Raw genomic sequence first — 12,323 nt, 5'->3', positions numbered from 1 at the left:
AGATAGTAGGGTATATGATTTGTTTCCTGTCTATTTTAATACCTTGATCTTATTGTTCCCAGGCTGTATTTTAAATATAAAAAGAGCAAACTATAGATGGAGATGCAGTTTTTTGTTTTTTGTTCTTTTTTTCCCCAGGTCATTCTTGTCGTTTTGTGGCCAGGAAAGTCAGGCCATAGAGAAAGGTATATAATAAGTGGAAAGACCTGGGCTCTGGCCCACACAACAGAGGCCCTTGAGTGTGAGTTAGTGGTACACAGAGATGCAAGGATTGAACTGCAAATAGCCAAGGACCCAATAACTCTCCGGGAAAGTATATTAGGAATTACTTGAAGAATTTTACATAAAAATACCAAAATGCTGTGAGGATTTCCTTTATACTCTACTACTTTGCCTACCCTAGAGTGAAACCCGTGGTGATGGAGACAGTCTGCAGAAAAGCCAGGGCCAGGCTTGACTCCACTAGCCACTTTGGAGACGGGTCAGAATAGTAACCAATGGCTTTCCATAAAGTTAAGTGTGAGGCTTGGTATTTAGAACAGGGGATTCATACTCTTCTAATGGAATGCTGAGCTTCTAGCTTAGTTGTGCCAAGGCAAAGGTCTTGCTATTTCTGAGGTTGTTTTGAAGCCATCTGTTTCAGAGTCAGGTCAACCCATATTTACTGATCATTCTAGGCATAGCTTGCGCCAGGCACTAACAGGGGACAGAGATGCATCTGATCTGGTCCCTGTTCTTCAGGAACTTAGAATATAGTGCAAGAGGCAGACAGTGATTATGATAGTGGCTAATACTTTGTCTGTATCCTTCTAGGTACTGTTCTAAGTCCTTTATATGTATTAACAGCAGCCCAATGAGGTAGATGCTATTTCACCCCCTAAAATGGGAGAGGAAGAAATTGAAATACAGAGAAATTAAGTAATTTGCCCCCTGTTACACAGCTAGTAAATGGCAGCACCAGGATTAAAGCCAAAACAGTCTGGCTCTAGAGTCTTTGTTCTTTATACTGTAAAGCAATAGTTCTCAGAGTGTGGTTCCTAGATCATCAGCATCAGCCTTATCAGGCAACTTATTAGAAATGCACATTGGGTCTTACCCAAGACCTACTGAATCACAAACTCTGGAGGTGGGGCTCAGCAATCTATGTTTTAACAAGCACTCCAGGTGATTCTGATACTTGTATTTGAGAACCTCTGCTAGAGAGAAGCAAGGCACACTATGGTAAGTGTCAGAAATTAATCTTCCTATGGGTAGAGACTGGGTATGTTCTCTCTCTTAAGTTCCTAGCCTTCTGCACAGTATCTAGTGTAAAGTAGGCATCAAAAAATATATATGGGTGAATACATATGAATATATGGGAAAGTTACCACTTCTCAACTGCAGCCGACATTCTGAATGGGAGGAATCTTCCCAGGCACTGTGAGACTAGCATGGAAGTAGTTGTGTTACTTTTGGCAAGGTATGAACTAGCACCAAGGATCTGCACTAGCACAAGGAGCCTTCAGAATCCTTGAGTCATGTGAGAGCAAGTCAGGAGGTAAACATGTCAGGACTTGGTGAACAGATGAATGGGGGCAAGAAACAAGGAGGAGAAACTGTCAGTTCTGGGATGAAGGCACCATTTGCAGAGAAAGGAGGCATAGAACAAGCACATTTGTGGGGGAAAGATAAAGAGTTTGATTTTGGACTCCAAATTTGAAGTGCTGGAGATCCAGGTGGAGCTGTCCAGCATACACTTGGAAATATGAGTCTAAGACGTGGCTGGAGATAGAGATTTGGAGAGATAGTTGAGCCATAAGAATGGATGAGACCTTCAAGGGAAAAGTGGAGGGAGAAATGAAAAGAGAGCTGGATTTGAAACCACAGTGAACACTGTTATTCAGTGGGGCAGAAAGGCAACAGGGAGCCCTTGAAGAAGACTGAAAAGGATTTAGGCAATAGGAGACCTCAGAAAATTATGGAGTCTATGTAAGGCTCAAAAAGGAAGGGGAGGCCAGTCTCAGATGCCACGGAGAAATAATCAAAATTTATCTTTTGGATTTTGACACTAAAAGTATTTTAAGTGACGTGGTGAGTGCAGAAGCAGATTGACCGAATTCAGGGGTGAGCTCCGGATGAAAAAGCGGAGGCAGGTTCTTCCAAGGTCCCACAGATTGAACTCTGTAGCCACGCTTAAGTTGAGACTGTGACATCTTCCAGCGTAGGCAGGGTCTCTTTCGCATCTGTGGTCCCAGCGCCCAGCACACGGCCTGGAAGAGAGGGTGGCGTCAGTGAGTCCATTGACTAGGGACGGAGAAAGGCTTCGCGGAGGCAGTCTCTTTGCAGCCGAGGCTCGAAGGATGAGGGTGATTGGGAGGAGAGGTGGGAGGCAGGGCCCCTGGGTGATGGGGTGCTCCGAGTGTGTGAGGGGGACCTGGGAATGAGGTGGGGTTTCTGTGATGTGCGTGTGGTTGTGTGCAAATGGGAGGAGGCTGTGTGTAGATTTGGAGAGACCTATTTGGGTAAAACACACAGGGCCAGAGCTGCTGCGGGGTGGGGGGGGATGTTTCCCCTGCTCCACCCCACTTACGCTGCTGCGCGATTCCGCGGCGCCTCTACCGGAGCCCTCCCGCCAGGCTGCATGGCGATGGGTGACCGCCAGGGGCCGCTGCCTCGGGTCCCCGGTGCTCCCGCCCCTCTCCATTGGCCTTTGTTGCCGTCGGAGCGCCCCGCTTGACTCGTTCCCGTCCGCCCCCTGGGCCTGGCGGTCGCGCCTGCGCACTGGCAGCTGGCCGGGCGCTCGCTGGGGGAGCTGCTGCAGGCTCCGCGGCGGCGGCGGCAACGGAGGCTGCGGGGGCAGCGGCGCGAGCGGCCGGGCTTGGGGGGGGTGCCGAGCCCGGCCCGGAAGCCCGAGCAGCTAGAGTGCTGGGTACCTAGGCCCCTCACTCTGGACTCCACAGTCTCCGGGCCGCCTGACCTCCACACGGGTATATGGGATGGAAGCGGGACCCTCGGGAGCAGGTAAGGGCCCCTGGGAGTGGGAGACGGTGAGTGCCCCCAAGGACCGAGGGAATTCCCGCGTGAAGAGCAGGATTTCCGAGTGAGGGGAGGTTTCCTGAGTGAGGAGAGGGGCTTTTATGGGATGGGGGGCCCAGTTTGAAGGTGGCTGTGTGCAGTTCCGGGGGAAACCTTGTGAAGGAAGCCCTGAGACGCGGGCCGTTTATCAAAGCCGTTTATCCCACTCCTAGAGGTGGGAAGTAATCAGGGAGAAGGGCCTGAATGCACGTAAGGACTCCGGGAGATCCTGGGAGGCCTAGGGAGAGGCCCGGCAGGTGGCAGGGGGCGGGCTCCAGGTGTCCAGGATAGGAGGGGGTCACACAGATGGGCCCAGTGCTGCTGCATGCCGGGGGCGGGGGCTCATCCAGGCTGGGCTGGGCTACTGTCTCTTGGGAGAAGGCGCCAGAGCTGGGCTATGAGCTCCGCCCCAGCCGGGCCTGACGCGGGGGCGAGGGTCAGGGGGCGGTGGGTGGGGATCCAGTCCCGGGATTCCCCCCGTTGAGTCTGGGGAGCTGGAGCGGAGGCGCCTGAGCATGCGCGAAGGTGGCAACTTGAAGGGGCTGCCCGAAGTGGTGGGGGCGTGGCTGCCCGAATCCCCCCCACCCCCCACCCCGCCTGATTTGGCTTGGAAAAAGGAGCCCGCTGATGGGATGCATTCTCTAAGGTTAAGCTGGCAGAGTGCAAATGGAAATTATCCCCTTCCCCATCTTTGGGGCTCTTACACTTGATCTTGGAAACCCTCAGTCACAATTTGCCAAGAACGGGTTGAAGGAAACTGCCAAAGTGCCGCCTTATGTCACTGGGATGAGGAATGACTGGGACCAAGGCAATGTTCTGGCGGCGAGTCCTCCTTAGAAAAGGTGTTGGTTACTGAGGGACCAAGGCCGGGACCAGGTTTACCTGAAAGGGGTTGTCTGGCTGGTTTCCTCGTTTGTGGTCCAATAGTTTGTAGACATGGGATCTTTTAATCCAAAGATTATGATTTTTCCATTGAAATGTCTCCTCAGGTGATAGCCTAATGTCTTTCTATATTTTGTGGCTTCTGTTCCCCACTGGGTATTTTTTCTTTTTCCTCTCTCTGCTCCCAAGAAACTGTCAAGGCCATGACATTAGACCCAAGGTTGCCAAGCTTGCCCTTTGTTTGGGGGAGGGGGAATCCCAGGTGGTAGCCTTAACTCCCTGGTATTTACAAGCAATCAGGAGGAAAGGAGATGAAAACAGGAGAAATTGGGGTAGGATTGCCTCAAGAAGACCAGAGTCTCCAGGATAGGCTGTGGGGTAGTGGGACTTGCTGTGTCCTAGGTCTTTTTACCCTTTGATCAGAGGAGCATTCTGGATCTGGGAATCCTTTAGGTCTTGTCTCACTACCTCCTTCCATTTGCTCTAGAGGTGGATATAGGATTTCTATTTAGGACATGAATTTCATTTCTGGTGGAAGAATCTCATTTATGCCAGATCTTAACTTCCTCAAGGAAATAGCTCCTACCAACGTACCCAAGTTATCCGTTTAGTGATCTGCAAGTACTTTGTGACCACTTTCCCCAAAACAAAAGCAACCTTGTAAAGGCTATGTAGGTAGGTCTTCAGGTAGAGTGCAGGGAGCAACTGACTTCAGAAAACTACTTCCTCCTTCCCTCTGGCTTCTTTCTCCATTCTAGGAACTCTCCTGGTTTTCTAGGCTGGAGACTATTTGCAGCAACCTGTGTACTAGAGTAGGAGGAGGTCACAGAGGTCCAGATGGATTGCTGGGAGCTGGCACTCATATCAAACTGCTCATGATTTCTCCTGATGAATTCCTAATGGACTCTGGGGTGATGAAGAAATGGACTTTTTTGTTTGTTACAAGAGATTAACTTCTAGGGAAGGGACTAGAGCCTGGTATCTGGAGTTGGCTGTAGCTTAGTGGGACAGGCTTTGCCTCTTCAAAAGGTGTATTTGGAATTCAGTCTGGAAGCTGTGAATGGCAGGAGCCTATAACTGCCTGCTTCCTAGGCCCAGACTTTTCTCTTGGAAGTTGGAGGACACAGTACACAAAACTAAAGGTATTGGTGCTGGCTTCACTGGACTTATGTCCCAGTGTGTTTTCTGTGCTCAGGTGTGTTCCACTCACATATACTGGATTGGAAGCTCCAGGAGGGTAGAGGTAATGTCTGATTTATCTGTGGAAATAGTGTCTAGGCCCTGAAACGAAGTACACATTTAGTAATTGAATCACATTCCAGTGTGAACATAAATGGTTAAGCACATATATGGATATCTAATAAGTTGCGTATATTCATGTGTGGACAAATTCTTTTTCGGAGAGATTGGCCTCTTAATCTTTGCTTACTGGACGGCTACCCCAGCCTTGAGTTTGTGTTTTGAATAGGCAGTCTGGCTCCTTAGGAGGTATGTGGGCCTCAGAACTACAGGGAAGGAATCTCTGAGCCAGACCTTTCAGCTCTGTTACTTTTCCTTCTCAGGGCTGGTTGGGATGGGGGAGGAGGAGTGTCCTTTTCATGGCCCCTCCCTCCTTGCTTTTGTCTGCAAGGAAGGGCCCCGCCCCTTTCCCCCAAGGCCCAAGCTTTGTCCTCTGTGCTGGGGCCCTCATCTGCATCACAAAGTGGCCGTCTGTCCCTGTCTGGGTTTGAAGGGAAGTGTCTCCCTTTCTCAGACTAAAAGCTGGGGGCAGGGTGGGGTAAGGGGAGGACTTTGTACAGCTCTAAGGCTTGCAGGGGGATGGGATGGGAGAGAGGTTCTCCCTTTTGCCTTCCCTAGTTTGGGGATGAAAGGGAAGGTGGGGGTTCTCCTGTTTTCCTAAAGCTTCCTTGGAGTGGAGGGTGCCTAAGGCTGAATTTGGTGTGTAGTCCTATTTCTGGGGAAGAGAAGCCTTTGAGGCTAGAGTGTCTGTCCCATCCCCCATTATTTCTACCCAGCCCCCAACTCTAGGGTATGTCTTTTTCCCAAGACTCCACAAATAATTATTCAGCCTGGGAGGCTAAGGAGATGAATGGAACATGAAAACTTGGGGAGGGGAAGGGTGTCTCTTACATCCACCAGGATGTTTATCTTGTTCAGGGTTTATAATTGTTTTTGAGCAGTTTGCAGGTGTTTTGTGTTTGTGTGCTATACATGCTTGTGTGTTCTTTGTGGTGTGTCTGAGGATCTGTTTGTTCATTCATTTATTGCCTGTATGTTGAACACCTATATGCTAGGAGGCAAGATACAGTCCTTGCTCTTGAATAACTCACAATCTAGGGTGGTGTGGGGTATGCATATAAAGGTAAACTGTCTAGGTGTAAGTGTGTGTTTAGGTGTGTATGACAGGAGTGTGTCTGCATCTATCTATTGCTTGTGTGCAATTTCTGTCCAGCTCTTTCTGGGATAGGCACCCAGGTGCTAGTTAGTAGTTAGGCTTTCACTTCCCCATATGGCTGAGTCCTTGAAGGCCTTTTTCCCCCAGGCTGAGCCTTCATTTTTCTGTCTGTGTTTCCCTGTCTGCAGAGTGGGGCTGGGCTTGACAGGTGGTCAGAAGGAGACACAGCAGCTTAGCCCTGGGAATCGTGCCCCTCCCGTGAATGGTTCTGACCTCTTCCTGACCCCTTAGCTGAGGATATGCCCCATCCCCCCAGCCTGGCCGACTGTGAAAGCAGAGCTCTGGTGTTGGGAGGTTCTGGGCTAGTTTATCCCTCTCTCCTCCCACCTGGGCTGGTCCTCTAATGGCAAGGACAATAGTAGCTATGGACAAAGGCTTCTCTTAGACAGCTTCCCTTTTTACTCCCTTTCCCCTCAAGCTAGAAAATAAAACCAGGGGCAGCAACCTAGCTGGTGGGAAGAGAGGAAAAGCAGTGGGAGCTGGCCTTGCCCTAGCCTTTTCCCAAAGGGCCTGCTCTATCTTGAAATTGATCCCTTCTGCTACTGTCTGGGCCCTCTGTGTGGAAGGAGCTATGGCTGTGGAGAGCACCTTGTATTCTCCTTCCTGAAACAAGTATCTCATTATTCTCTAGCATGCTAATGGTCACCTCTCCTTCCCAAGTCCTCTACTGTAGCCTACTCTTGCCTCATTCTCCTGTGTTCTGCCAGTCTTCATTCCCTAGCTTTTTCTTTTGAACTTTTTTATTTATTGTCTCCCCAACTGCAGCCTTATTTCTTACTCACCTTCCCAACTCTAACCTATATGTTGCCCAGGCCCTAACTCCAGCCTTCCCCCCCTTCCAAGATCAAGCCTCTTTCTGCTCTGACTTCCAATTGTGGCTCTTTGTCAGCTCCCTATTTCAGCCTGTCTCCTTTCTTTTGTCTCCAAACTCTGTTTTTTTAAAGCCTTTTCTGCTTTTTTGTCTCTCCAACCTCAGCCTTTCAGTGGCCTCAATCCTTTCTAAAACACTGTCTCCCCTCACATCTCCCTAGCCTGACCTTCTTTGGATCTTCCTCCCACCTACATTGCACAGGAGCATTAAGATGTTGCTGTTTCATGTTCAGGATGGTAATGAGTGAAGAGAGCATCTGGCTGGCAGAGAAGACAAGAATTCTTGGTCTACTAGATACCTGATGGAGCCAGGTGTCTTACTCTAAAATAAGGAAGAAAGTTTTATTATTGGGAGCCAGATTTAGCCTCTCTACTTGACATATAATAGGAACGTATTAAATATTCACATGAATTTAAGGTAGATGACAAAGATAATTTTCCTAACTGGAGAGAGGTTTTTAAAAAAATGAATATGGAGAGACACGTAGTGACCCAGTTGGTTAAGCGTTCAACTTCAGCTCAGGTCATGATCTAACACTTCATGAATTTGAGTCCTCCATTTGAGCAGTGTAGAGCCTGCTTCAGATCCTCTGTCTCCCTTTCTCTCTGCTCCTCCCTTGCTCTCTCTCTCTCTCTCTCTCTCTCAAAAATAAAGAAACATAAAAAAAAAACCCAAAAAAACAAAACACATGGATTGACCGAGCCAGTGGAACCCTTCAGTTGGGTTGGGTAGGCAGGAAAGAAGCTTCCCCTATACTTTCCTGTTCCTCTTCTGGGAGGCTTTGTGCCTTCTTTGATCAGAATGGTAAGGAGATGCCAGACTCTACCCTCACCAGCCTCTTTGTCTTGTAGCTGCAGGTGCCTACCTGCCCCCCCTGCAGCAGGTGTTCCAGGCACCTCGCCGGCCTGGCATTGGCACTGTGGGGAAACCAATCAAGCTTCTGGCCAATTACTTTGAGGTGGATATACCTAAGATTGACGTCTACCACTACGAAGTGGATATCAAGCCGGATAAGTGTCCTCGCAGAGTCAACCGGTAAGTGATACACATCTAAGCCACCAAGTCCAGGAGTCTTTACTTTCCTGAGTCTCAGAATCTTGAGAGGATCCAGAGAAAACTGGTAGGGTATGATATCACCAGATTCAAGGAAGTTTTTGAGGAGGTTTAGGTAAGGTAAATGTTGAAAAATATCATTGAATTTGGCTCTGTGGAGATAACTGGTGCCTTTTGCAGAGCAGTTTTAGCAGATTAGTTGGGCTAGTAATCTATAGTCAGTTGAGGGATCAATGGAAGGTAATGTAGTAGGTATTGTGAGAGCAGATTGCCTTTTCTTTTTTTTTTTTTTTTTTTTTTAAATTTTTTTTTTTTTTTTTTTTTTTTTTTTTTTTTAAGAGAGAGGTAGAGCATGAAAAGGGGAGGGTCAGAGAGAGAGGGAGACACAGAATCTGAAACAGGCTCCAGGCTCTGAGCTGTCAGCCTAGAGCCCGATGCGGGGCTCAAACTCACGGACCGCGAGATCATGACCTGAGCCGAAGGCGGACACTCAACCAACTGAGCCACCCAGGCGCCCTGCAGATTGCCTTTTCTAGATAGCTTACAGTGAAGCATGTGGAGAGAGAATATGTTGGTTAGAGAGGATTTATAGAGGTCAAGTACAATGTGTTGCATGTTGCAGTGTTTGTTAAAATGAATGAATGAAAAGTTTTTAAGAATGAGACGTGGATATGCTTATAAACTGAGGAGAAGTTGTTGGAGAAAGAGGTTAAAGGTACAGGACAGAGAGGAGATGAATGAGTTTCCACTCATTGCTAAGTCAGGAGGACATTACAGGATACATAGTTGGAGGAATTAGCCTTAGAAGAAGCAATATTTCTTTACCAAATTAACTAATTTCATTATTATTTGAAAACTACATATGTACAAAGTAAGAAAAAAGTTAAAATATTAAAAAAAGAATAGCAGTGAAAAATATCTCCTCTTATACTCTGGTCTCTAGTCCCTGAGTCCCTTTCCCTAGAGGCATTCATTGTTACCATTCTTGAGTATGTTTCCATATATTTTTGTATGCATATGCAAGCATGTGTGTATATAGAACATTTTTTAAATGCACAAAATGTAGAACCCTATATGCCTTGTTCTGCACCTTTTTTCCACTGAACAGTATGTATCAGTACATGCATATCTGCCTTTTGCATAGCATCATAGATATTCCATTGAATGGATGTATTATAACTTATTTAATAAATCTGTTGAGGAACATTTAGGTTTAGCTTAAACTTTTGCTACAAAAGTGAAACTGTTGGATATTATTAAATATAGATACATTTTTTGCACTCAAATATGAATGTATCTATAGGATAAAGTTCTAAGAGTAGAATTGCTGGCATAATACTTGGAAAAATTTTGAGGGGTGCCTGGGTGGCTCAGTTGGTTAAGCGTCCGAGTTCAGGTCAGGTCATGATCTGGAGGTTTGGAGTTTGAGCCCCACATTGGGCTTTGGGCTGACCGCTTGGAGCCTGAAGCCTGCTTCGGATTCTGTATGTGTGTGTGTCTCTCTCTCCACCTCTGCTCTGCTCATGCTCTGTCTCTCTCTCAAAAATAAACATTAAAAAAATTTTTTGAGGAACACCTGGGTAGCTCAGTCGGTTAGCATTTGAGTCTTGATTTCAGCTCGGGTTGTGATCTTATGTTTTGTGGATTTGAGCCCCACGTTGTGCTCTGTGCTGACAGTGCAGAGCCTGCTTGGGATTCTTTCTCTCCCTGTCTCTGCTGCTGCCCCCTCCACCCCCATTAAATAAATAAACTTAAAAAAGAAAGAGAAATTTTGAGATATTACCAATTTTTGTTTTAGGGTAAGTTGTACCAATTTATACTCCCATCATCAAAGTATCAGAGTGCCCCTTCCCATAACTGCACCCATCCAGTATATTGGATTTTTTGACCTTTGGAATTATGATAAGTAGAAAATTATATCTTGGTCCAGTTTTATTTTCTAAAAAATTTTTAAAGTAATCGCTGTGCCCATTTTGGGGCTTGAACTCACAAACCTGAGATCAAGAGTTGCATGTTCTACTGACTGAGCCAGCCAGGTGCCCCAGTCTTGGTCTAATTTTAAATTGTGTTTCTCTAATGAGTGAAGTTGAACGTATTTTCATATTTTTAAAAATTATATATGGAAGGGAAATTTCAAATGTGAGAGGAAAAATAGGAAAAGAGGTGTGCATATGTACATATGTTTATATGTCTGGGAACTTGAAGGTATCCTTGCCTATTTTGTGCTATACTATTTAGTAATTAGAGGTGTTTTGTTTTGTTGTTGTTGTTTTTAATGTTTGTTAATTTTTGAGAGAGGGCACAAGCTGGAGAGGGGCAAAGAGAGAGGGAGACAGAAGATCTGAGGCAGGCTCTGCGCTGTCAGCACAGAGCCCCATGCTGGGCTTGAACCGATAAACTGTGAAATCATGACCTGAGCTGAAGTCCTGAGCAGGATAGGGACAGAGAAAGAGGGAGACACAGAATCTGAAGCAGGCCCCAGGCTCTGAGCCGTTGGTGCAGAGCCTGACACGGGACTCGAACTCACGAGCCGTGAGATCATGACCTGAGCTGAAGTCAGAGGCTTAACTGACTGAGCCACCCAGGTGCCCCTAGAGTTGCTTTTTGATTGGAGGTAGGAATGGGTTCTGGGGTTAGAGGGTAGAGGAGAAAGTTTGGCAGTCTGTAAGGAATGAAAGTGATTAGGGACATTAAAGAGATTGATCGGTAGCACTAAAGCCTAATTGGGATTGAAACCATGTGCTTATAGTTGCTTACAATGTACAATTTGAGTCTTTTTATCAGTAGTATTTAAGAGCTTTGGTTTAGAAAGTGAAGAGGTCAGATAGTTGGATGGATGGTATTTTGAAGGCTAGATGGGCACTCTGGGATCTTAGTGGCAGAGGACAGGAAGTGAAATCAAGAAAGAGATGATAATGAGGTGATAGTGGGGTGGTAGGACTAAGGGCTTCAGAGAGATGGACAAGATGGGGTTCTTCTTCCATAGTTTAGTCCTATTCTAATTCAGATCTCGTCCTCTTTACCTTTTTTGGTTTTTTTTAATGTTTATTTTTTGAGAGAGACAAAGCATGAGTGTGGGAGGAGCAGAGAGAGAGGTAGTTGCAGAATCTGAAGCAGGCTCCAGACTTTGAGCAGTCAGCACAGAGCCTGACATGGGGCTTGACCTCACCAACTGTGAGATCATGACCTGAGCCGAAGTCGGACATTCAACCGACTGAGCCACCCAGGCGTCCCTCATCTACCTTTTATATGTCTCAGCTCAGGGATTGGAGCTGTCTGGATTCTATTCCTGATTCTAGATAGACCCTGGGAGTAATCCCCTTTCCCCTCTGCCTCCTTCTCTGCTCAGAAGGCACTCGTACCTACCTACTCTTTTAGATCCTTCAGAGTCTTGAGATCCTCTAGAGATCTGAGAACCAGAAGCATCCCTTGATAGCTTGTTAGAACTGTAGAATTTCAGGCTTTGCTCTAGACTTGAATTAGAATCTCCATTGTAATAAAATCTCCAGGTGATTCATATGAATGTTGATGTTTGAGAAGCACTGCTATAGAGTAGATGAGATTAGAGTAGCTGTTAGGAGGGGATGGACATTACCTGAACGTTGAATTACTTCCAAGAGCTTGAAGTAGTAGTCTCTCAGCTTCTACAGGCTGCTCCTATCCCCCACAGGGAAGTGGTGGAATACATGGTCCAGCATTTCAAGCCTCAGATCTTTGGTGATCGCAAACCTGTGTATGATGGGAAGAAGAACATTTACACTGTCACAGCACTGCCCATTGGCAATGAACGGGTAAGTTGAGAGTCAGACTAGACCTGTGTCAGGGATCTGGGGTGGGACAGAACTCGTTTAAGCCTATTAGAGTTTGGCAGTCTAGAAATCCTTTTCATCTTTTATGATGAGAAAGTGTGTATTAGGGTGAGGGATGGGTAGATGCTGATGTTTATTTAGCTTACTGTATGTCTGTCCCTACCCAAACAGACTGAGATTAGACTTAAAATAGACCTAA

The 12,323-nt window shown here is 46.7% G+C and overlaps 1 protein-coding gene across 2 annotated transcripts in view; it reads left to right on the top strand.

Moving 5' to 3' along the window:
• Positions 1-2,775: 2,775 nt before the first annotated feature.
• Positions 2,776-12,323, top strand: part of AGO1 (argonaute RISC component 1) — a 37,618-nt gene continuing 28,070 nt past the window's right edge. For both annotated transcript variants that reach the window (XR_007454825.1, XM_049617506.1), the window contains exons 1-3: positions 2,776-3,000; positions 8,114-8,297; positions 11,986-12,106. Coding sequence is in view for 1 of the 2 variants with exons in the window: in XM_049617506.1 (XP_049473463.1) it covers positions 2,976-3,000; positions 8,114-8,297; positions 11,986-12,106 (330 nt within the window). In the remaining variant the exon portion in view is untranslated. The remainder of the gene's footprint in view (positions 3,001-8,113; positions 8,298-11,985; positions 12,107-12,323) is intronic.

Source organism: Panthera uncia (genome assembly GCF_023721935.1).
Source record: "Panthera uncia isolate 11264 chromosome C1 unlocalized genomic scaffold, Puncia_PCG_1.0 HiC_scaffold_4, whole genome shotgun sequence".
NCBI lineage: Eukaryota > Metazoa > Chordata > Mammalia > Carnivora > Felidae > Panthera > Panthera uncia.
This window is presented reverse-complemented; position numbering and strand designations above follow the sequence as displayed.